The 25,333-nt window shown below is 53.0% G+C and overlaps 1 protein-coding gene across 5 annotated transcripts in view; it reads left to right on the top strand.

Moving 5' to 3' along the window:
• The window catches only part of TMCC2 (transmembrane and coiled-coil domain family 2), a 45,380-nt gene extending 23,130 nt beyond the window's left edge, over positions 1-22,250 (top strand). For all 5 annotated transcript variants that reach the window (XM_019029504.4, XM_055369452.2, XM_055369438.2 and 2 more), the window contains 3 exons: positions 17,854-18,788; positions 20,024-20,159; positions 20,718-22,250. In XM_019029504.4, the coding sequence (XP_018885049.1) occupies positions 17,854-18,788; positions 20,024-20,159; positions 20,718-21,029 (1,383 nt within the window). In that variant the 3' untranslated portion in view covers positions 21,030-22,250. The remainder of the gene's footprint in view (positions 1-17,853; positions 18,789-20,023; positions 20,160-20,717) is intronic.
• The last annotated feature ends 3,083 nt before the right edge of the window (positions 22,251-25,333 follow it).

Below are 25,333 nucleotides of genomic sequence, written 5' to 3'. Positions count from 1 at the left end.
GGCTTTCTCTGTATACCCCACAGAGCAGAGGACTCTGAAATAGAAGTAAAACTGAATGACTGAATGTACACACCCCATTGCATTCCTTCTAGGCTCCTAGGGAATCAGAAGCTCCCCTGAGCTGCAGTAGGGAGTTGGGGGAAGTGAGTGTCATTTCTGGGGACAGCCTTTTCCTACCTCCCTTCTCTGTCCAGGGACAGGCTCTTGGACCCCTAGCCCATTTCCCAAATCTTCCAGAGGCCAACCTAGAGGCCTCCTGCCCGCTGGTGCTTTTGTCCTCTTTGGTCCCCCTCCAGGTCTGATTCTGGGAGTTCTCACTCTTCCTTTCCATTTCTTCTTCCTTACAGTTCTCCAGATACCCCACCACTGGGACCCTAGAGCTGAGCTAGTATCCATAGCTAGTGAATAATTCAGCAGGCTCAGCAAGAGCTAAATCAGACCCAAGGTGGTACTGTGACCAGGAGGCCTCCTTTGGGCAGCTGGAAAGGCGAATCCTGCCCTGGAAAGACAAGTGCTCTGTAACATTAACTTCATTGTATAAGGTTTCTTCATTGCCTGAGAAGGTAGCTTCAGATCCAAATATAATCTAGGCCCTGTGCCTGTCCACTGACTTCTCAGGGGCTCAATGGCTTATGGGCATGCCCCCCAAGAAGTGCCACTCATGTCCTTTTGAAAGCCTTCCTGGCATCAACAGTCAGCTGAACAGCATGCTACAGTTTGCAGAATGCGTTCACACACATTTCTCGTTTAGTCACATCAGCTCATGGTGTGCTCTGAGCCCTTGAGTCAGCAGGAGCACACCAGGATTCGGTGTTTCAATCCTCTGCTTTTAGAAAGGAATTATTCCAAATTATTCCTGGCAAAAAGGGTGGGGTAGAGGGTGCTCTGCTTGCTAAAAGTTGCCCAAAAAGGAGATGTGGCTTCCTCTCCGGGTCACTTTCTCTTGGGCCTGTTCCCAGTAAAACCTCCTCCAGGGAGAGTGACTATAAAGGCATGAAATCATCCGTCTTTCCTACCTGCCTGGTACAGATTTTGATTTGCCTAAAAGTGACCTATGTAAGTGGTTCTGTTCACTGCCCAACATCTGGGCTCATGTCTGTGCCCAAGAAGGACTACCTAAACAGGAGTGTCTATGGCATTAGATGGGCAGAGGACCAGCAGGAGAGATGGCATGCTCCCTCCCTGGAAGCAGCTGAAAGGTGCCCTGGTGTGTGCATGTGGGTGCTGCCCTGCAGCTTCCTCCACTCTGGCCTGATCTGTCTGCTTTCCCAGCTCACACAGCTGTGCCTATCCACGTATTCCTAGGAAGAATGCCCACCTGGGTTGCTGCCGTTCACGCTGAAGAATATTATCCTTCCTCTCGCATTTCCCTGGGGGTTAGCAGAGCTCTTTGGTCACATGTGTTTCTAAGAAGATGCACCTTCTGGCTGGATCTGAAAGTGAATACTTGGGGAGGGAACCTCTGAAAGATGACCACTTTCCAAACCTCCATTTCCAAGCAGGCTTGGTGAGCATAAAAGAAGCCGCCAGCCTTTCAAAGAGGAATCCTCACTGGGAGATTTTCACAGCACATTTGGGGCCTGAAATTTTTTTAAGGCCTCACCTTGTATTCTAAGCTACTAAATTTAGCTGCTTTTTAGCGTGGTTCTTTGCTCCTAAAGCCTATGACTTCTCCAGTTTCCCACCCTTCAAAATGTGTGGCTTGTGATTTTTTTTTTTTTAAGTGAAAGAAAAGTAGGCCAGGTGCAGTGGCTCATGCCTGTAATCTCAGTGATTTGGGAGGCCAAGGCAGGAGGATCACTGGAGGCCAGAAGTTCGAGGCCAGCCTGGGCAACATAGTGAGACCTTGTCTCTCTTAAAAAAAAAAAATAATAATAAAACTAGCTGAGTGTGGTGACATGCACCTGTAGTCCCAGCTACTTGGGAGGCTGAGGCAGAGGATCGTTTGAGCCCCCCAGAGTTTGAGGCTTCCGTGAACCATGATCACACCACTGCACTCCAGCTTAGGGGAAAGAACGAGACCCTGTCTCTACAAGAAAAAGCAAGAAAAATAAGATGATTTTAAAAGGGCAGTGGGGAGAGAACGGAAGAATAACAACAAGGCAAAGGAAGAGAAAATAAAAAAATAAGATTTAAAGAATACTAAAGAAAGAAGGGGCATGGCCTAAAAATTAAGGGAAGAGAAAGAAGGATATGGAAGAAAAAACTAAACTAAGGGGAACCCAGTAAAAGGGCTGAGACCTTCCAGACGTGCAGAGAGAAGAGCCTGTGCCCAGGACCTGGGCTTCCTTCCAGTCCACCCTTCTCAGATGACAAGAGCCCATCTGTCACCCCCGCCTCAGGCTTAACTTGGAAGGGTGGAAAGAGTGAAGCCAGAGACCCCCTGTCACAGCTCAGCTGCCCATCCTGTGAATTGATAGTGACCACTCTGTGTCACTGAGATGTGGCCTCCATCTCTGCCAGGCCAGAGAGGAGGCGCCCCAGGGGTGTCCAAGACTGACCAAGAAGTGCAAGTGATGTGGCCTACTCCACAGCTCCTTTTCTTTGCAAAAGAAGAGCTGCTTTGCAAGTGGGTCCTTTCAGAGCCCACTGCTTTAGTGCCCTTGGCAGCTTTTCCCAGGTGTGCCTGCCACTCTCGTTGCTCCTGATGGCAGCTACTTCTTTGGCTTTTTCTGTTTCAGACCAAGTCTTCCAGGTACTGTCTGGAATACTGTGGTTTGTGTATGCATGTGCACATACATCCATGGTGAGGGAGCTTCAGGACCAGTCACCTATTTCAATAAAACTTAGAAAGTGCCATGTGTTTGCACGAGGGCCCTGGGAGATAATGGTCCTATGTACCATTTGCAGCTAGGAGAAGTGAGACTCAGCTGCACAGAGTCTCCAAGGCTTGGCTCATTCACCCTCTCCTCCATCTCCTGATGCCACTGGTCTCACTCTCCAAGGCCGCCTCGTCCAAGCTGCTGCTTTGTAGTTGCTCCTGCCTCCTCACAGTTGTGAAGCGGCACGGACAGAACATGGAAGCCGCACAGCTAGCAAGTGGCAGGGTGAGGATTTTAGACCAGGTCTTCTGACTCCCAGGCACTCTGTGGGCCACTGAAAGGCTCATCCAGTGCCCAGCGAGCCCAGCTCTGGCACATCTTCCTGCCAGACACATTCACCTTAACCCCCTGTCTTTACACCGTCCTCCCATCACATTTGTGGAAACAGTCTCAGCACCTATAGTGACTTGACCAAGGTCACTTAGAAAGCATGGAAGTGAGTCTCACGCCCAGGGCTCTACAGGGCCTTTCCCACCATGCCACCATGCTTTGGGCTATCTGTTCCCCACCCCCACCACAGGAAGCTCTGCATCCTTGGCAGATTTGGGAACACGTCTCATGTATAAAGACAAGAGCAGGCTTAGAAAAGCATTGCTCTCCTGCTAGCTTGCCTGGCAGACATCTCCCTGGTTCTTGTTTGCTACTTTTCTCCTAGTGAACTATTGGTTCCCTCCTGAACCCCTGTTTTCCTGCTGTTCAGTTATTGTGCTGATGGGTAAGCCGCTCTTGGAGTGGAGCTATAACCTTCCATTAGGGAGCTGCCAGGTGCCTGTGCTGGGGGCAGCTCTCCCCAGTTCATTCTGGTGGTGCAGCATGGCCTTGCAGGAAACTCTTTCTGTTGCTTCTGAGCCCTCCTGATCCCGGGAAGCACAGAGAGACCTACCATGCAGAGTGAACCCCAGGGCTCTCAGCTCACTCGGCCCCTCCCCACCTGTCTCCTGCTGCCACTGCCTTCTCTTCCTTTTCCTCTGCTTAATAAGAAAAAGTTTAAAATCTTAGCTTGGGCTGGGCATGGTGGCTCACACCTATAATCCCAGCACTTTGGGAGGCCAAGGCAGGTGGATCGTTTGCGCCCAGGAGTTCAAGGTCAGCCTGAGCAACATGGTGAAACCCCATCTCTGCAAAAATTAGCTAGACGTGGTGCACACCAGTAGTCCTAGCTACTTAGGTGGTTGAGGTGGGAGGATTGCTTGAGCCTGGGAGGTCAAGGCTGTAGTGAGGTGTGATCGTGCCACTGCACTCCAGTCTGGGTGACAGAGCAAGATCCTGTCTCAAAAAAAAAAAAAAAATCCTAGCTTGGTGGGGCCTAGCCTGGAGCGGGCAGAGAAGGGGTATCTTGGCCGGGTGCAGTGGCTCATGCCTGTAATCCCAGGATTTTGGGAGGCTGAGGTGGGTGGATCACGAGGTCAAGAGATCGAGACCATCCTGGCCAACGTGGTGAAACCCCGTCTCTGTACTAAAAATACAAAAATTAGCTGGGCGTGGTGGTGCACGCCTGTAGTCCCAGCTACTCGGGAGACTGAAGCAGGAGAATTGGTTGAACCCAGGAGGTGGAGGTTGCAGTGAGCCAAGATCGCGTCAATGCATTCCAGCCTGGTGACAGGGCAAAACTCCATCTCAAAAAGTAAAAAAAGAAGGGGTATCTTGAGTATGAGAAGACCAAGCTGTCTTTGTTGCTACCTGAGACAGAACTGCAATGGCTGGACTGCCTTTCATGGCAGCTAAATGAGGTAGATCATTTCATTGTTTTACGATGTCAGTATTGAGGGAGGATCAGTCTTATGCTAGGCACAGTGAATGGTCCAGATGAACATAAGATCTGATCCCTGCCTTATCATTTAATAGGGGCATAAGACCTATTTACAAATAACCTTTATGCAAGAACAGTGCTTGGTGCCAAAATATAAAGTCAAGATCCAGTACCATAGGAGGGGGATCGTTTGCAGAAGTAGGGGAACTGCCAGAAGTGTTCCCTGGCCCTACAGGTCAGAGCTGGCCCCAGAAATTGGGACCTATGTAATATGCTTTGCCAGGCTTCTTCACAAACCCCAAGTCATCAGCCAACCACAAATGTTTGTATAGTTTCCGTGAGCCCAGGGTATGAGGACTCCTGATCTTAGTGATTTTGGCTGCAAGCCCTGGCACTGGCTCCCAGAGATAGCACTGGGCCCTTATCTCTTCACACCTTCTTGAATTTGGGACTACCCAATCAACGTGACGCATGTCGACCATCAGTATTTAAGCCTGGAGTCCCTCACCAGACTCAAGTGGGTGCAGAATCCATGTCTTTCTGAACGACAGTTCTGCTGTGAGAAGCTGCCATTAGAGAGATCCAGCAGGCCCCAGGACTCAGCTGGCCAGCCGGTGACACTGCTCACTGCTCATTGTCCTCAACTGTGGACCTCTGTCCCCCTCTGCTGGCCACTCACAGAATTTCCTGCTGGCACTGTCAAGATGAAGTCCAAGGAGGAAGAGACTGCTGTGAGTTTCCCATCTGTGCTTTATCTTGGGTGTTTTTGCCAGGGCAATGCTGGCAGAGACTGGGAAGCAGAAGCTAGTGCAGAAGTGGCCATTGGTGTCCAGGGCAGAGACTGGATTTCTGGGACAGGATCTCAGGGCAGAAGAATTCCCCTGGTGAGGCTGGCTGCTGTCAGCTTCCTCCAGGTGGTTATTGGAGTAGAGAAACTGCCTTGGAAGTGATGGTGCCTTAAGCCAACGGGCAGGGCAGCAGGGAGAGGAGGAAAGGACTCTGGCTGGAGCTGGCTGTGTTAGGATCTGCCAGGGAGCCCCCCTCCAGGCTCCAGTCTTTTTGGCTTTGGAGAGCTCTTCGCTATCCTGGAAGGCTGGCTGGGAGGCTCACTTCCATTCCGAATCCATGAGACTGCTCTGTTTGTGAGAGGAGCTTCTGATCATGGGAGGCATTTCTGTGAGATGGGAGGGGCGAGGTGGAGTGCCTGTCTTCTGGGTGGTTGAAGGATGCAGGTGCACATGTCATGTGTCCTCCAGCACATCCCTTTCAACCCCCTTTGCCCCCCACCCCCACCCCTCCTTATTGATGCCTGTCACACCTGGGCGTCCTTATGCACACAACTCACAGTGGAACAGCTGGACTTGGGGAGGGGCATCTCATCAGAGCTCGGTCCTCCCGCGCTCGGTGATCCTCCCTGTCTCCTGCCAGATGGGAAGGAGCAGCCCGTGAGCCCCAGGGGAGGGGGAAATCTCCCAGAGCAATCCGCCCCTAATCCCCAGGCTGTGCCGCAGTCTGGAGATGGCGGCTGCAGAGCCTGGGAACTCAGGCACACCTGCTCGCAGGCCCCGACTTCCTGCAGCAAGCCCAGTGCTGCCCAGGGTCTGTGACCCCGGGGGCCTGACACAGTCCGCAGACAGCTGGGGCCTCAGAGCCCCGGGCACCTCATCGCCAGCACGGCTTCGGGAAACAGTGCCCACACAGGTGAGGCGTCTGGTGGGTGGAAGGAGAGAATTTCACCGGGCGGGGTGGAGTTGGGGGATGGGAAAAGGCCTGTTCTGCAGTTAGTCAGGTGGGCTGTGCTTACACTCCAGTCTCTCAGGGAGCTCTCCTCCAGGTATAGAGAACTGTTTGTGGGTGGGAGAAGGGAGGAGACTTAGGCTGCCAAATGCTGGGAGAGCCCCTGGGGTTGGGTGTGGGCGCCCTGTGCAGGAGGGCAGGTGAACCCTGGCAGAGATGCCTCCAGAAGCTGTGGCTATGTGGCACTTCAGCTGGGGCCCAGGCACCTTATTAAGTGGAGGGGTGTTCCTGGTTGTGGTCGCTTGTGTCTGTGGAGAAACAGTGACAGGAATGGGGACTGTGAGGGTCCAGTGAGTGCTGACCCCAGGGAGACAGTGGGAGAGGCCATAAGGAGTAAAATGTTTGGGTACTGAGAGTTTTTAGGGAATTCAGAGGATGGACAATGGAGAAGACCTGAATATGAGAGGGGAGCTCGGGGCCCCAGCTGGGATCTGTGGGTGTGAGGAGACGAGGAGGGTGCAGGACATTTACTGGACAAAAGGGCTTTGCTCTCCACAGGGCAGACACTGAGGGGAGGATGTAGTTTTCATCAGAACTGAGGGGTGGCCCTAATGGAAGGGGCTAGAAGCCAAGGGTTAGATGAGAGGGATGTCTCCACCAGGACAAGAGAGTAGCCCTTAGGGTCAGGGCAGGAGGAAGAACTTGCTGGCCACAGGAGTTGGCAGGTGGAAGCTTCTACCTGGTGTCAGATGATGATAGGCAGCTGGCTCTGCACTGCCTGGAGATGAGTAGTTGCTGCTTGAAAGGATGAGTGAGTGACTTTCCTTGTCTCTCGGTAGTTTGCACCTGAAATCCCCTTGTAGTAGAGCGAGATGCCTTTTAAAGCTACTGAGGGCATGCTCTGCCCTTCGAATCCCCCATGTGGCAGCTGGGGCCTTGCTACAGGGGTTTTGTCACCCCGTTGTCCCCATGGTGAACTGACTCAGGTCCATACTGCCCCACATGTGTCCCGTTCAGTGTCTGAGCACGTGGTGCCTGCCCTCTTGAGAAAAGCCGCTTAGGCTCCCAGGCACCAATTAAACCGATAGGTAGGCTCTTTCTCCACCCCCACCCCTTTGCCCACCTGGGAGCACCCAGGTCAGCTGTGATGACACATCCAGAGCTGGAGTGAGCAGCTTCCTGTTACCCACATATCCTCACCAGGAAGGCAGAGAGCCACCAGCCCCACCGGGCTATTCCTGCTGAGTTGAAAAAATGGAATGGGGAAAGCCTCCGACTTCAGGACCAAGGGTTGGAATAATTTTTCCAGCCTGCTCTTGCTGGAATGTTGGGTTGGTACAAGAAATGTCAGGTTCCTTCTCTCCCAACTTTACCGTAAGGTCACATGACCTCTTCGGGTTGAAGGATTTTAGCTGGCTGTAGGCTTTCCTCTCCATCCTAGTCTGGTTGACCTCCCCTTCCATCTGAGAATGGGTAGAAAAAGAGAATCTGAGCGTTCTTTATCCCGAGAGGGCCACTGAAATCAGAGTCACGGGGCAGCAGTCAGCAGATTGAAGCATCTCTGCTGAGTCACCCAGGCCTGCCAGCCCCAGGGCCGCACTCGCCTGCTGGGCTCTGACCCACTGGGAGCCCAGACCTTGCTCCCAGGAGCGGTGTTCTGCACAGGCCTGGGCCTGCTTGTCTAGACCCATAGACAAGCCAGGGTTGACACCTGACTCCATTGTCAGGATGACTGGGCTGCCCTGCTTTCCTAAAGGGAAGCATAGGAACCCCCAAAGCTTTTTCTTTGTCTTTTTTTTTTTTCCATCTAAGAGTGACCTTATATTGTCTTTCCAACTCCTGAGCAGATGGCTAACATGAGAAGGCCCCTTCCTCCCTGTCAGCCTGCTGTGGGGACCCTAACAGGAGTTCTTTGCGAGTCTGGGAAGGGGCTGCCTGCCTCAGAGGGAGGAGGGTCAGAGGTACAGCTCTCTCGTGCAGCTGGGAGCACAGGTGTGGAGCACATGTTCCTTGCAAGTGGCAGCTGTTTCTGTGGTCTATCTTGAAAACTGCTTAATGCATTTACATTACTAAGAGAACCACGATTCACGTTTCCCAATTTACATAGCTAGTGCCCTTCCCCTCCCTCCACACAGCTTCACTTAAGCCTGGATACTTTCTGTTCCAACAGTGTCTACTGTGTGCCTCCCGGATATCGGAGATCCAGGCTGTTGGGCTAGTGTGTGAGAGGAAGCACCGGTGTCCCATGTCCAGGGCCGGGTTGACACGAGGACACTGAGTTCAGGCCCTGGGAGGAGGTGGGAACCCCAGGAAGTTCCACGGGAGCCAGGGCTGGGAAGCCCTGATCTGGCAGCTCCTTATAATCTGGCAGAGAGCCTAATCCAGCTTCATTTAGTGTTGTGAAAGGGGCCGGGGAGGTGAGTCCGGGGTGCCACCAAGGCCATGTGGAGGGGAGCCCCCAGGTGTGCGTGGGCTGAGGGTAGATCTCACTGGAGCAGGAAGAGGAATAGGGAAAGTTGGGTCTTGGACACTTGAGAGAACGTCCCAGCTCTGGCTTATCCAGACATTCGTCAGCACTTCTTGGCCCTCAGCCTTTGTGTAGAGCAAGATGTAAGGCCCTGGCTGGTAGGGTCCCTGAGCAGGGGGCATTCTGGTGTGGAGGGGGATCATGGAAGAAGTATGACTCTCCCTCCATGGTTCTCCTCTTAGAGCTTGCCCAGCCCATTCACAAGGATTAATCTGGAGTCAGGTAGCTGTGGAGTGGCCAGCCTATCTCAGGCAGGAGGGGGTGGGGTGAGGAGGTCATGGTGTGGGGGCCACAACTCCAGGTGTGGTGCTGGTGGCTGGGCATGGATAGGGAGCTGGGTGGCATGGGCCAAACAGGACTCTGTGATGGTCTGGAGAGAGGAGCAGTGGTTCCTTTGTAGCCCACCTGTGCCCTGCTTTGGGCTGGGGAACCTTGGGCATTTCTGCCTGCTGGTGACTGGGAGTTGAGTGATCTGGTCTTTTTAGTGAACCAGCTGCACGACAGGGGGATTAGGAGTGTGTTAGGAAGAGCTGCTGCTCTACTAAACCTGACATAGTGAGCTGAAGGACCCAGAGACCCTCCTGCATACCCACTCTGTAATGGACAATGGTGGGAGCTGCAGCCCAGGCCAGTGGAGGACCCTGGCCTTCCACACCCAATTGTTGAAACATCACCTCCATCTAGTTCCTAAACATTTTCAGCAACCCCAAGGAAACCCTGTACCCATTAAGCTGTTACTCCCCATTCCTCCCCCCACCCCCACCCCCACCCCAGCCCCCTGCTAGCCACTAATCAGCTTTCTGTCTCTGTGGATTTAACTGTTCTGGATATTTCATATAATGGAATCATTCATTATGTGGCCTTTCTTGTCTGGTTTGTTTCACTTAGCCTAACGTTATTGAGGTTCACCCATGTTGGAGCATTACCGACACTTTGTTTCTTTTATGGCCGAATAGTATTTCATTGCAAGAAATGTCACATTTTGTTGACCCATTCGTCAGTTAATGGACATCTGAGTTATGTCCACCTTTTGGCTATTGTGAATATTGCTGCTATGAGCATTTGTGTACAAATGAGTGTTGAATACTCATTTTCAATTCGTTTGGGAATTGAAAATATCTAGGAGTGGAATTGCTGGGTCATAAAGTAATTCTATGTTAACTTTTTGAGGAACTCCCAAACTGTTTTCCACATCAGCTGTGCTGTTTTATGTTTTAGGTATGTTGCACAAAGCTTCCAATTCCTGCACATGCTCACCAACACTTATTTCCTTTTTTTTTTTTTTTTTTTTGAAGCAGGGTCTCACTCTGTTGCCCAGGCTGGAGTGCAGTGGTGTGTGTGATCATAGCTCACTGCAGCCTCGAACTCCTGGGCTCAAGCCATCCCCCTGCCTCAGCTTCCTGAGTAGCTGGGACTACAGGCATGCACCACCACACCTGGCTGTTTTTTTGATTTTTTGTAGAGACAGGTCTTGCTGTGTTGCCCAGGCTGGTCTTAAACTCCTGGACTCAAGCAATTTTCCCATTTTGGCCTCCAAAAGTGCTGGGACCACAGGTGTGAGCCACTGTGTGCAGCCCACTTATTTCCTTTCTAAAAATTACTAGGGGCTGGGCTTGGTGACTCATGCCTGTGGCCCCAGCTACTTAGGAGGCTGAGGTGGGAGGATTGCTTAAGCCTGGGACGTCGAGACTACAGTGATCCACGATCATGCCATTGCACTCCAGCCTAGGCCATGGAGTGAGAACCCGTCTCAAAAAAAAAAAATTATTATAGTCATTCTAAGGGTGTGAAGTGTCTCTTAATTTGTTCGTATTTGTTTCTAAGCACCTGCTTTATGCCCTTTACTCAGTGTTTCATCTCATCATCCTGATAGCTCTCAGCTGGTAAGTGACAGAGCCAGGATCTAAATTAGTGCCCAACTCCAACTTTAAAGCCCTTTCCTTTACCTTCCGCAGACCCCGTATCCTGTCTCATGGCTGTTCTTTTTGGCAAGTCTTTCTCCTTTTCTCACCCTCTGTCCTGTTCCAGCACTCTGAACAGCTTTCTCATCTTTTTCTTCTTGTTCACTAATTTTCTTTCCTTTGTTAAAGCATAATCTTTCCTTTGTTAAAGCTGTCCCTGTCTACCAGCTCCTTGGCTCTGTTTACCTTGGTTGCCCTCTCTCCATCGAGTCCTGAAAGGTAGCTGTCACCCTGGGTATATGTGCTGGGGAAGGCAGGGCATGGAGAGCTCCCCACCTTCTTCAGACACGCCAGCTCCCTCCACGGGGAAGGAGCGCAAAGTGATGTTCTGTGATTGGAGACCCGACAGCAGATCCCAGGCATTGTAAACCTCTGTGAGGGGTAGGAAAAAGCCGGCGTCCTGCTGCAGGACTCCCAGGCTGGAATCTTGACCCTGGGGTAGAGAAGAGGGGCTAGCAAGAGGACCAGGATCCCAGCCCAAGGCCCCTCCACACACCAGGCCCAGGAGTGTCTCTTCTCTCATTCATGGGGATTTCCCAGCCAGCTCTGACTCTGCTTCTCAGAGTTGTAACTAGACAGCTCAGCCTCTCAGGGATCTGGAGGTCTTGGGTTTCCTCCAGGGACGGGGGCAGGGACTAAAGATCCTGGAGGGGAAGGATGGAGGGATGTCTGCTATTTCCTGTTAGCATGCAGGGTGTTTCCCTTGTTCTCCAAACTTTGAAATAACCTTTCCTGGGTTTGGTCAGCTTGTGTGTGAAGAAGGCAGATCCGAGTGAGATAAATGTGAGGTTTGCCCCAGAGGGAGGCTACCCCATTCTTGATTTGAGGAGTGTCTCAGTGCAGGCTGCGGCTCCAGGCAAACTCTGCCTACATCCCCGTGTCCTTCTTTGCATCCCTGATGGGTGGAGTTGGGGACTGCAGGATCTAAGGAGGAGGCTGGTGGTGGGGAGAAGCTCTTAGATGCTTTCCTGAGGTTGGGTTCCAGGCTACAAGCAGGAATGAGCTCAGTCTCAAGTAGGATCTCGTGGTGAGTCCGTAGTAAAAGTCTCTGGTTGGCAGGGGGAGTTATTGAAGGGAGTTAATTCAGATGGAAGTGGTTGCCGAGGTGTTCCAGCCTCGAAAGCAAAAACCACAAACAGGATCTTGGTATCTCCCACAGAGTGTTCCTTCAAGCACCCCCAACCGCCTCCCGCAACACACACAAACCTCTTCTCTCTCTTGTTCTGAGGTTTGCCCACATGCATGCAGGTACACACACACACCCCCCTAAGCACGAGAGGGGGCTGGGTGGGCAAGTGGAGTCTGCATGGAGACCAGTGAGATTAAGGGTTACCTCCAGTGAGGAAGGCTGGAGATGTCACCGTGATGTCTTCAGAGGTGATTTTAAATGCTATGGCCAATATTTGGACATTTCTAAGGATTTGCACGCCCTCAGATATGGAGAAGGCAGGACGGGGCTGGGGAGAACTCCTTTCTTTTTCCTTGCTCTCTTAGGGTGTAAAAACCCACAGTCTGGCCGAGTGCAGCTTGGCTCAGGCGTGTAATCCCAGCACTTTAGGAGGCCAAGGCAAGAGGATTGCTTAAGCCCAGGAGTTTGAGACCAGCCTGGGCAACATGGCAAAACCCTTTCTCTACAAAAAAATACACAAATTAGCCAGGTGTGGTGGCATGTACCTGTAGTCCCTGCTACTGGGGAGGCTGAGGTGGGAGGATTTGAGCCTGGGGAGGTCAAGGCTGCAGTGAACCATGATTACCTTACTGCACTCCAGCACTCCAGCACTCCAGCCTGGGCAACAGAGTGATTCTGACTCAACAAAAAACAAAAAAAGCCTGCAGTCTTAGCTATATGAAATTCCAATTTCATTGCTGTGGAGTGAGGCTGGGCTGTGGTTGATAACCACTGATTAGACTCTTGCTTCCTGAAAAGGTGGCAGAGGGCCAGCTCTCCCAGCCAAAGGTATCTTAAGCTGTGGATCTGTCAGAGCTACCCAGCCCTCCAAGGTGAGGTTAGGCCCTGAGTTTTGGAGCCAGACAGGATTTATATTCTAGGTTCTTTACTTACTAGTTGTGTAGTCCTGGGCAAGTCACATCTGTAGGCCTTGGTTTTCTCTCCTGTAAAATGGAAATAATAGTGCTACCCATCTTGTGAGGTTAATACTGGGATTAAATGAATTAATAGGTGTAAACACTTAGAGACAAGTCTGACGTATGTCAAGAAATGTTAGTGTTTGAAAGAGATTGGTTCCAAGACCCCCTGCAGATACCAAAGTTCCAGATTGCTGAAGTCTCATACAGTAAATAGTGTAGTATTTGCATAGAACCTACACACATCCTCCCTTTAAGTCATCTCTAGATTACGTACAATACCTAGTACAATGTAAATACTATGAAAATAGAAAATAGTGTGACACTGTTGTTTTGTTTTTTGTTTTTTGTTTTTGTTTTTGAGACAGAGTCTCTGTCACCCAGGCTGGAGTGCAGTGGTGCAGTCTTGGCTCACTGCAACTTCCGCCTCCCAGGTTCAAGTGATTCTTCTGCCTCAGCCTCCTGAGTAGCTGGAACAACCGGAACATGCCACCACACTCAGTTAATTTTGTTTTTTTTTTTGAGACGGAGTCTCGCTCTGTTGCTCAGGCTGCAGTGCAGTGGCGTGATCTCGGTTCACTGCAAGCTCCGCCTCCCAGGTTCGCGCCATTCTCCCGCCTCAGCGTCCCGAGTAGCTGGGACTACGGGTGCCCGCCACCACATCCCACACCCAGCTAATTTTTGTATTGTTAGTAGAGACAGGGTTTCACCATGTTGGCCAGGCTGGTCTCCAACTCCTAACCTCAGGTGATCCGCCTGCCTTGGCCTCCCAAAGTGCTGGGATTACAGGTGTGAGCCACTGCGCCTGACCCCTGTCTTTTAAAATTTGTATTATTATTATTTTAATCCATGGTTGGTTGAATCCATGGATGTGGAATTCTCAGATACAGAAGGCTAACTATAATTGTTATCCTTATCCTTTGTCCAAAACATTTAGAATTTGAGAAAAAGAGAAGAGCCCAGAGGCCATAGGGAAAATATGCCACCTTTCTGGAAGCCAGTGGAACTGAGTCCTCCACAGGGAAGAGAATAAAATGGGGATATGTTCTGTGACTGGAGACTGACCCGCTCAATCCAGGCATTGCAGACCTTCATGTCACCAAGGAGGTGTCCAGGCCTCTGTGGAGGGACGGAAGGAGCTGGTGTCCTGCTGCAGGACTGTTAGGCTCAAGTCTGGGTCCTAGGGTAGAGAAGAGGGGTGTGCGAGGGGGCCAGGGCTTCAGCCCAGGCCTCTGCACCCACCATCAGGCCCCAGCTGTTTTTCCCAGGAGTGTTTCTTCTCTTCTCATTAATGGGGATTTCACAGCCAGCTTCAACTCTGCTTTTCCATTTGTAAGCCAGAAAGATGCCAAATCAAGGGAGGAGAGAGCCAAGCTGCTAGGAAGGAGCCACGGCAGGTGGAGACTTTGCTATTTTACACTCCTGTATAGTCCTAAAACACTTTTGCTTTTCACAGCATTTCACATCCATTTCTTATTAGCTCCTCCCACTCTCCCCCTAAGTAGTTGGGACAGACTCTGTCCCTGTTACAAAGATGAGCAAATGGCAGTGATGCAGCCAGACTCAGAACCCATTTTCTTTTCTTTTTTTTTTTTTTTTGAGACGGAGTCTTGCTCTGTCGCCCAGGCTGGAGTGCAGTGGCATGATCTCGGCTCACTGCAACCTCTGCCTCCCAGTTCAAGAAATTCTCCTGCCTCAGCCTCCTGAGTAGCTGGGATTACAGGCGTCCGCCACCACGCCCAGCTAATTTTTGTATTTTTAGTAGAGACAGGGTTTCACCATGTTGGTTAGGCTGGTCTCGAACCCCTGACCTCATGATCCACCCGCCTCAGCCTCCCAAAGTGCTGGGATTACAGGCATGAGGCACCGCACCTGGCCCCAGAACCCATTTTCTAGATATTCTTTCTCCCAAGAAGACAGTGAAAGAGAGCTGGGCATCTGTGGAAAGGGCAGCAGCTTTATAAGAGAGACAGGTTCTGGGCTGGGCGTGGTGGCTCAAGCCTGTAATCCCAGCACTTTGGGAGGCCGAGGCGGGCGGATCATGAGGTCAGGAGATCGCCACCATCCTGGCTAACACGGTGAAACCCCGTCTCTACTAAAAATACAAAAAATTAGCCTGGTGTGGTGGCGGGTGCCTGTAGTCCCAGCTACTCGGGAGGCTGAGGCAGGAGAATGGTGTGAACCCCGGAGGCGGAGCTTGCAGTGAGCCGAGATTGTGCCACTGCACTGCAGCCTGGGCGACAGAGCGAGACTCTGTCTCAAAAAAAAAAAAAAAAAAAGTTCTGTAACATCAAAGGCCATGTGTTGCCTATAAAACATAATTTTGGGCCGGGCGCGGTGACTCATGCCTGTAATCCCAGCACTTTGGGAGGCTGAGGCGGGTGGATCCCCTGAGATCAGGAGTTGAAGAGCAGCCTGGCCAACATGGTGAAACCCCATTTCTACTAAAAATACAAAAAAATTAGCCGGGCGTGGCGGCTCATGCCTGTAATCCCAGCTACTCAGGAAGCTGAGGCAGGAGAATCACTTGAACCCAGGAGGCATAGGTTGCAGTGAGCTGAGATGGCCCCACTGCATTCCAGCCTGGGCGACAGAGTGAGACCCCGTCTCCAAAAAAAAAACAAAAAACAAACCAAAAAAAAAAAAACCCTTAATTTTGTGTAGTTCTAGCAATACGGAGTAAATTTGTTGGTATAATCTCTGAAATAAATTTAGGCCAGCTTGATTGCAGGCATTTTTTCTCCCAGGGGAAAAAAGGGATTACGCTGCCTAGATTCAGACTCAGCGTTTAATGAGCACCTTCTGTATGCTTCGCATTATGCCAGCTTGCCAGACGTCATCTTGTATAGCTCTCACAAAAGACCTGAGAGTAGCTGTAATTACCCCCTTTTTGTCGGCGAGGACACTGAAGGTCAGGAAAATGGAGAGATGGGCTTTTTGCTGTCACTGCAGGGAACAAGGCAGGAAGAAGCAGCCTAATTGCAGGTTAGGGTTTTAAGTCAGGCTACTGGGACAGTTAAGACCTTGGAGCAGATCACTTAAGGGAGACTGTGGGTATGAAAGGTCAGAAATTCTGAGAAGCAGAGTCCTGAAGGTATGAGCACCTGCTGGGAGGTCAAGGGGGGATGAGGGGAGACCCAAAGCAAACATAAGAGGGAAGTCCTGACTTCAGGAGTGATTAGGGATGGGGTTGTGGTTGTCCACAGCATCCCCAGGGGGAAGTGTAACCTGGAAAAGCCCCAGTGGAAGCCCACAGAGGAGCCGCCCTCCCCTGGCTCCTGAGTTTGGCAGGGCTATTATTTTCAATCGTGTTTTCCAATAACTTTGCACCTTGGCAGAATCAAGCCAAGTGACTTATGCCTGTAATTGGCAGGGACCGTTTCCAGTTCTGGTGCATGTGACTGGGCCACTTTCTTTGTGTTTAACCCCTTCCCCCACATATATCTGACCACACCCCTGCCCCCTCCCATACATACTAAGGGCAAATGATCTGACCCAGCCTTGCTTGGGGTGTGCTGTGTGTAAAAATACATGGGGTTGAGCCATTTCCTGCTGCTTCCGTTGTTGTATGGCGATAAGACACTGGGGACTCAGCTGTGGACAGAAAGATCCTCCAACCGGCTGAGAGGAACCAGGCACCAGGGGAGCAGGTCTCAGGCCTCCCCGCTCTCAGCCCACCTTACATTTCCCATCTTTCCTATCTCCTGTGACCTTTTCCTTCTTTCTCTCCCTCCCCCTCATCCTTTCTTAGTCTCTCTTCTCCTTTCCTTGTCTCTCTGACTTTGGTGCCACCCTGATGCACTCGGGAAGCCTGCCCGCCTGGTGGGGAGTGAAGGGGGCTGTCATTTCCTTCCTACGCATTCACCCTCTGCAAAGCTGGGCGGCTAGTAGCCTCAGGCCCCCAAACTGGTCCCTGCTTCCCTTGGCCTTTGAGTTACTTCTGGGGCTTTAGTCCTCGGGGACCTGGCCAGCAGGGTGGGGGTGGGGCATGCTCCTCTCCCAATTCTCGGATACAAGGAAGGACTGGGGGCTCCCACCATTATGAAGCGGAAAAGGTTACCAATGACTCTGGAGAGCCGTAAGGTAATGGAGGGCCTGGGAGAGGTGTCAGCAGAGGCAGGGTGGCCCGCCGAGCTGCGTTGTTAGTGAACATGGGGTGGCGAGGGAAGGCAGGCAGGGCACAAAGTGTAGGCTTTGGTCAGCCCTGAGGGAGAGGCCTGCTCAAGGCAGGAGCCTTATGAAGTGGTTGAGTCCAGAGAGAAAATTTGTCTCATTCCTCAGAAATCCAACCCCATGACTCCAGTGAGGCCTCAGACCTGCCTGGTCCATGTGCTGGAGCTTTAAGAGTCCTGGGCTGGGGCCAGGCGCAGTGGCTCACACCTGTAATCCCAGCACTTTGGGAGGCCAAAGCAGGCAGATCACTTGAGGTCAGGAGTTCGAGACCAGCCTGGCCAACACGGTGAAACCCCATCTCTACTGAAAATACAAAAATTAGCCAGGCATGGTGGTGGGTGCCTGTAATACCGGCTTCTCGGGAGGCAGAGGCAGGAGAATCCCTTGAACCAGGGAGGTGGAAGGTGCAGTGAGCTGAGATCACGCTACTGCAGTCCAGCCTGGGCAACAGAGCGAGACTGTGTCTCAAATAGATAAACAAACAAATAAAGAGTTCTGGGCTGGAGGTTCTGTCCCTTCCTGGCCATGTGTCCCTGAATAACTTGTTTGACCTTTCTGGGCCAAAAGAGGAGCAGCTCTGCCTAGACTGCATTTTGGGGATGCTGTGGGGACGGGGTAGAGAGCAGATGTGAGAGCCCTGTGTAAGTGGCTGTCAGGGATACTGTTCTTGTGGTGGTTGTCTTCTTTTGGACTCCTGCATCCATTTTCTAGATAGAAAAACCAAGCCCAGAGGCATCCAGGGTCACTCCTATGGTCTCAGGGTTTACCCATGCTTCCTCTGCCTGCCTCTTTCCCCAGGTCGATAAGGGAGACCTGGTGGCCCTGAGCCTCCCCGCCGGCCATGGTGACACTGACGGCCCCATCAGCCTGGACGTGCCCGATGGGGCACCGGACCCCCAGCGGACCAAGGCCGCCATTGACCACCTGCACCAGAAGATCCTGAAGATCACCGAGCAGATCAAGATCGAGCAGGAGGCTCGCGACGACAACGTGGCAGAGTACCTGAAACTGGCCAACAACGCGGACAAGCAGCAGGTGTCACGCATCAAGCAAGTGTTCGAGAAGAAGAACCAGAAGTCAGCCCAGACCATCGCCCAGCTGCACAAGAAGCTGGAGCACTACCGCCGGCGCCTGAAGGAGATTGAGCAGAACGGGCCCTCGCGGCAGCCCAAGGACGTGCTGCGGGACATGCAGCAGGGGCTGAAGGACGTGGGCGCCAACGTGCGCGCAGGCATCAGCGGCTTTGGGGGCGGCGTGGTGGAGGGCGTCAAGGGCAGCCTCTCTGGCCTCTCACAGGCCACCCACACCGCCGTGGTGTCCAAGCCCCGGGAGTTTGCCAGCCTCATCCGCAACAAGTTTGGCAGTGCTGACAACATCGCCCACCTGAAGGACCCTCTGGAAGATGGGCCCCCTGAGGAGGCAGCCCGGGCACTGAGCGGCAGTGCCACACTCGTCTCCAGCCCCAAGTATGGCAGCGATGATGAGTGCTCCAGCGCCAGCGCCAGCTCAGCCGGGGCAGGCAGCAACTCTGGGGCTGGGCCTGGTGGGGCGCTGGGGAGCCCTAAGTCCAATGCACTGTATGGTGCTCCTGGAAACCTGGATGCTCTGCTGGAAGAGCTACGGGAGATCAAGGAGGGACAGTCTCACCTGGAGGACTCCATGGAAGACCTGAAGACTCAGCTGCAGAGGGACTACACCTACATGACCCAGTGCCTGCAGGAGGAGCGCTACAGGTAGGTGCCTGCCCACCCCCTCCTGCAGCCCAGCTGGACGTGGGATGAGGCAAGGAGCACTGGTTTTCAGACCCAGGGTGTGGAGGCAGTCAGAGGAGCATCCTCAGCGTCCTGGCTGCTGGAAGGAGCCAGCACGAGGCCCTAAGGAGCCTTCTTTCTTTTTTCCTTCTGTATTTTTTGGAGGCGGAGTGTCTCTCTGTCGCCCAGGCTGGAGTGGAGTGGCACGATCTCAGCTCACTGTAACCTCTGCCTCCTGGGTTCAAGCGATTCTCCTGCCTTGGCCTCCTGAGTAGCTGGGATTACAGGCATGCACCACTACACCCCGCTAATTTTTTGTATTTTTAGTAGTGACAGCGTTTCACCATGTTGGCCAGGCTGGTCTCGATCTCCTGACCTCAATTCAGGGATGACATTAATCCCTTCTTCATAGGGTCATAAAGATACAATGAGTCCAGACCTGTAAAGTCAAAGCATGTGAATGGATGTATAGCTTCCAAAACATGAACCTCCAGTCGGAGCTCCTGGGGCCAGCCTGGAACAGAGCTGACATCTCTCGGCCTCTCCTTCTGTGTCTCCCTCCGGTCCTGTGCTGCCCTTTTCTGCCCTTTGCTCTGTGCCTCTGCAGCACTTGCCACTCGCTCCCTGGGCTTGTGGGGGGATCTTTTCCTTAGCTAGCACTTTCTCTTTTTCTTCTCCATATATATGAAGAAGGCTTGGAAAATTGAAGGGGAGCCCCACCTAAAAACTAACCACTCCTCACATAATAGTCATCTTACGCTATTTTGTGCCTTCAGAGCCGGGATTGTGTCCTCTACACCCATGTGTCCCTGGTACCCAGAGAGCATCTGAGCCTAGGGCTTAAGAGCCCAGATTGAAGTCAGCCAATCCTTAACTCCTCCATTCATGAGCTGTGTGATCCTAGGCAGGCTCCTCAGCCTCCACGCCTCAGTCTTCTCCTCTGTAAAATGGAGATGACACTGGCACCTATCTCATGGGATTGTGGGGAGGATCCTATGAGGTCATGTAGGTAAAATGCTTAGCACAGTGCCTACACCTAAGAAGTGCTGTGTAAATAGTAGCTTCTATTGTTGTTGCTGTTAAAATTAGAACAGAGCAGAGCTGGACACGTGGGGTGGGCTGAGTCATTGTTTATTGAGAGAATGAATGAATCAACTGTGGGAGAGAATGGAAGCTCGGGGAGCCAGGACTGGTGTCACTCTCTCTCCCTCCGCCAGGTATGAGCGGCTGGAGGAGCAGCTCAACGACCTGACTGAGCTTCATCAGAACGAGATGACGAACCTGAAGCAGGAGCTGGCCAGCATGGAGGAGAAGGTGGCCTACCAGTCCTATGAGAGGGCACGGGACATCCAGGTATGGCCAGGGCAACCTTGGGAGGCCCCAGATGTGCTGGTAGAGCTGGCAGCAGCCAGAAGGTTAGGGTTCTTGTCACGTGGGGCATGATAGACACAGGCTGGCCTGTTGGCCGGGGCAGATAGGCACATGGATGAAGAGGGCAGCATAGCGGGAGCGGAGTGGAGATTAGCAAGACAGGCCTGAGGCTGACAGCGTGCACTGTGCAGAGGCAAGCCCACAGGGCAAAGGCCACCATGCCCCCCACCTCTTTGATGGCAGCTTCGCAAATGAGTAATTGGAGTTTCCAGGCTCCAGCCTGCCTCAAGAGGGAGCCAGCTGGGATTGGGCCAGCTCTTTTCCTTCCCTAGTAATCAAGACTCTCATTTCCTAGTATCCTCCCCAAAGAGTCATCCTTAAAGGTCTCTGACCCCAGTTGCAGCTGGTCAACCTCCACTCCTCCTGGCCTTTGGAGAGGAGACTTCGTTATAGGCACCTTCTCAGCGGGGTAGGTAGGTTTTCAGCCTAGGGGTCCTGCCCATCCTGAGCGCGCACATGCCAGCCCCTCTGCCCCCGCAGGAGGCCGTGGAGTCCTGCCTGACCCGGGTCACCAAGCTGGAGCTGCAGCAGCAACAGCAGCAGGTGGTACAGCTGGAGGGCGTGGAGAATGCCAACGCGCGGGCGCTGCTGGGCAAGTTCATCAACGTGATCCTGGCGCTCATGGCCGTGCTGCTGGTGTTCGTGTCCACCATCGCCAACTTCATCACGCCCCTCATGAAGACACGCCTGCGCATCACCAGCACCGCCCTCCTGGTCCTCGTCCTGTTCCTCCTCTGGAAGCACTGGGACTCCCTCACCTACCTCCTGGAGCACGTGTTGCTGCCCAGCTGAGTGGCCAGCCACACCAACCCCGTGCTCTCTGGCCCCCAACTGGCCACACTTCTCCAGGAGGGACCCTTGGACTTCTTTGTGTGTCCAGTTTGGCCTCCTGCCCAAACTGTCCATTCCAGCAGCTCCTGCCCCCTTCTCTGTACTTGCTTCTGTCTGACACCTTCTCCCTGTTGGCCTGAAGGGAGCTTAGAATGCAGCCCTACCTGGAGATAGTGCGGGCACCTGTGGCCAAGTGGAGCAGAGGTGGACATGGGGTTGGATTGTTTTGATTATTTATAGTTACACAAGGACTTCTCCCAGCTGACCCTCAGGATGCCCCAAGTCAGGAAGACCATTAAGAATAGGAGGAGAGGGCTCTGCCTCAACTTTCCTAGGAAAGAGCCCACCTCGGAGATAGCTACGGTTTCCTCTGGTGGAGATGGTGAGGATGAAGGCTGGAGAGTGAGGGAGGAGGCTCTGCTGGCCGCAGAGAACACAGGGATGGGAGGGTCCCTAGCCTTCGGGCACCTCCAGGGCCAGAGAGCAGGCTCAGAGCAGCTAGTGTGGAGCTCAGCACCCCCACCCCACCCCTCCTCCCTGTAGAGCTGATTTGAGGCCTCCTTCTGGGGCTGGGCTCTGCAGGCCAGGTGGGTGTGGCCTGTGTTTTCCCTTCTGTTCTTTCTGCCTGTACTGGATCTGTTATTTTCAGGGAAACAGGCCCCAGGGCCCCCCTGAGCCTCACCCTAAGCCCTTAGGCCTCTGGGAGTGCTGTTGGGTTCTATTTATTTATTTATTTGTTCCTTTGTTCCCTACCAGTGCCCCCAGTGTCTTCCCTGCTGAGCACCAGGAGAGGTCCTGCCCCATCCTCTCTCTGAAGCCAGGGCCCTTCCATTCCATTTAGCCTTTGGATCATCCTGGCTGGGAGAAGTGGGACCGAGCCACCCAGCCCCACTATCCCCAAGCAGCCCTACAGCCGGGATGGGAGGCACGTGGCCTCTCTTTTATCCGTCTATTTATTTTGTAAGTGTGTATTCGTGTGGAGGAGGTTGTTGCTTTATTTTTTTAAGGCTCTGGAGTGTTGTGTATGGTTTCTTTTCACATCCCAGCCTCCCATGGGCACTTCCAAGAAGAGAGGGGATTTCTTGGAAAAGGAGAGAGGAATCCCCTAGAGCAGGGAAAGCAGTGCCTGCCAGCTGTTGTGCACCTTCCTGAGAAATAAATATCCTCTAAATTTTCAAACCATCCTGTCTGGTGTTGGTTGATTAGGTTGTGTCTGTGGGAACCACCACGTCTCTCCCCACACCCAAGCATTCTGGGTAACACAGGCTAGGCCTCTCCTGTTGACCTGAGGCCCTCTTCCTCCAGAATCCAACAAGGAACAAGGCATGGCCTAAGCGGTATGATAGGAGGGATGATATCCACCCCATCCAGGCCTCTTAGAGTCCAGGCGAAGGCAATTAGGAGAGAGATTTCCACAGCTCGGAGCAGGTGAGCCACCAGCGGCCTGAATGGCAGCAGCCATGCCCAAGTGAGGCCACGAGAGGGCAGCAGAGTCCTTACGCTAACACTTTCTCCCGGTGCAGCCCCAAAGAAGGCAGCTGCTGGAGTTAGCTTGGTTTTCTCAGAGCCGTCAGCCAGAGCACAGAGCACAGAGCACCTGCTCTCCAGGCGCTGGAGCGTGGGCTTGAGTGTAGTGACCAGGCCCTCTGTGGCTGCAGCACCCACTCCCGGCAGTTCACACAGATGGGCACCCTAGATGGCACTGCACTCCCAGCAGTAACCCTGTGGGGGTTTAGGAGAGGCCACCTGAATCTCCCTGCTGGGATGAAAAGATGCTGACTTCCAGCATCTGGAGCAGGAGGGATGGTGGGAAATGCACCCACCCCAGAGACCTGGGTCCTGGCCCATAGTGAGTAGATGGCAGCCAACTCACATCTCTCTGCACCTCAGTCTCCACATCAGCGGTAGAGGATGTGCAGCAGCACTTCGAAGGGCTCGGACATTCTGCAGTTCTGTGGGTCTGACAAATCAAAAGTTGCCGCTGTACTTGTGGCCTCAGGCTTGAGGAGACAACAAGAGTCAGGGACAGTGCTGTCACCAGATTGGAGAGAAGGCTGTGCTGGTGCCACGGGGGGTGGCATTGGTGGCTCATCCTCACCCTCTGTACAATGTAAGAGTTTCACTAGGTGACCTTGCCGGGGCCTTCCAACAGTGTCATTCCTGGACCCTGCACTCACCTCCCTTGGGGGCCACAGGTGTCCTAGAGCCCACATTCCTGGGCCCCAGGTGGGGGGTGGCTGCCCCAGGCTGCAGACATTTCCCACATTCCTCCCCAAGGTCAGGTGCCTTCCCTGAATTAAATGTCACTGCCAACCACAGCCCACACTGAAAGGGAGGAGGAAAAAGGGAGGGAGGGTGGCGGCCATGCTCAGCTGATCCTGAGACTGACAGCGAACAGAGGAGGTGGGGGAAGACCAGCCCCAGCTACACAGGGTCATCTGCAAAAAGGACAGAACACCAGCCTGTGTTTGCCTTATCATGACAACGTGTCTAATAAAGCCCTGCCTGTCTGGGACTCTGATGGTCACTGATGCTTCCTTGTTTGTGTTTGAGCCTTCTCACCCTTTAGAAAAAAGGGGGTGCGGCCCAGCATGATGGCTTAACGCCTGTAATCCCAGCACTTTGGGAGGCCAAGGTGGGTGGATCACCGGAGGTCAGGAGTTCGAGACCAGCCTGACCAACATGGTGAAACCCCATCTCTACTTAAAATACAAAATTAGCCGGGCGTGGTGGCACATGCCTATAATCCCAGCTACTTGGGATGCTGAGGCAGGAGAATCACTTGAACCTGGGAGGCGGAGGTTGCAGTGAGCCAAGATTGTGCCATTGCACTCCAGCCTGGGCAACAAGAGTGAAACTCTGTCTCAAATAAAAAAAAAAAAGAAGGAAAAAAGGGAGTGCATTGCCCCCACTTCAACCTGAACTCCTCTGCTGGGGACCATTCTCCTTCAGAATGCAGGGCCAACAGGCAGGTCCTTCCCAGAGCATCTGTCATGCAGGTCCTAGCCCCTCACCTGAGGGTCCAGAGGTCTCAGCCAGGCTGGTATGCTCCCCTCAGCCTGGGTCCACTACAGAGGGAGTAGCTAAGAATTCATGTTGAAGTTGGCACGTTACTGCTTCAGCAGCACTGAGCAGGCAGGTGGCATGTTTACCATGCCTGTGCAGAGCTGGCACTCCCTGCCAACCTCATCAAAACTGTACGGCTACAACAGGTGCAGCCCTGGCAAACAGCAAAGCAGGCAGACAGCACAGGCCAGCAGGAGGTGACTTAACCCCTGCCAGCACAGGTTACTGTGGAGTGGTTCTGAGCTATGGAGGGAGGGAAGGGAGGAGGAAAGACTTGGGGCCACAGGGTGGGAGAGGAGGGGAGCTGCAGCCTGGGCACCTGGAGGGATCTTCATGGCAGGCTCAATTTCCCTTTCAAAGCCAGGGCCCTTAAGTCAAGTCTGGATCCCAATATTAAGGAGCCAGCAGACCTAGGCTCAAACCCCAGTGCTGCTACTTACCTTGGACAGGGTTCCAGCTGCTCTCAGCCCAATCTCCTCATCTTCCAGGAGGAATGGAGATGACATGGCACTGGCTCACAGGCTTGGGTGCAGGAGACTTGACATTCTGCAGGTCAAGACTTAAGCACAAGGCCTAGAATGTGATGGATTAACCCGAGACTAGACTTATTACTGCTCCTCATTCCTGAGCCTGTGAGATATTAAGGTGCAGAAGAACTCTTTAGGGAAGTCTAAGGCCGACCCCACAGGAACATACAAGGCCAAGGGTGGCTAAGTGAGCCTCAGCCTCTGATCCTGGAAAGCCTAATAGAGGTCCTTAGGGTTCCTCTTCCCTGGGAACCCAGAGCCTGCTTATTCCCAGCAGCCTCTCCCCTCGGTCTGGTAGACAAAGCTGGTCCAGTCCCAAGAGGCCAAGCCCCAGCTTGAGAGAGGACTGGATTCGGCCTATTTGACCCAAGATGGCTGCCAACACCCCAACTGCACAAGTGTATCAGTCTGTGGGTCCCTCCCGCCTCCAGCCCATGGTCCTGGGTGTGGGGTCTAGGAAGGAGAGCAGGAATCAAGACGCCTGCTTTTGAGTTGAGACTGTGGAGGTTGTGGGCCTCAGTTTCCCCAGCTGAAACATGGGGATAATCATATCCATGCTGCCCAACTGTTAGGACACCGGTGAGGCTCGTAGGTGTCAGCTATGAGTGCCTGCCCCATGACACCCCAGGATCTCACTCTAGGGGAATGACCTGTTAGAATGCTGCCAGCCAT

Source organism: Gorilla gorilla, chromosome 1 (assembly GCF_029281585.2).
Source record: "Gorilla gorilla gorilla isolate KB3781 chromosome 1, NHGRI_mGorGor1-v2.1_pri, whole genome shotgun sequence".
In the NCBI taxonomy this organism is placed as follows: Eukaryota; Metazoa; Chordata; class Mammalia; order Primates; family Hominidae; genus Gorilla; species Gorilla gorilla.
This window is presented reverse-complemented; position numbering and strand designations above follow the sequence as displayed.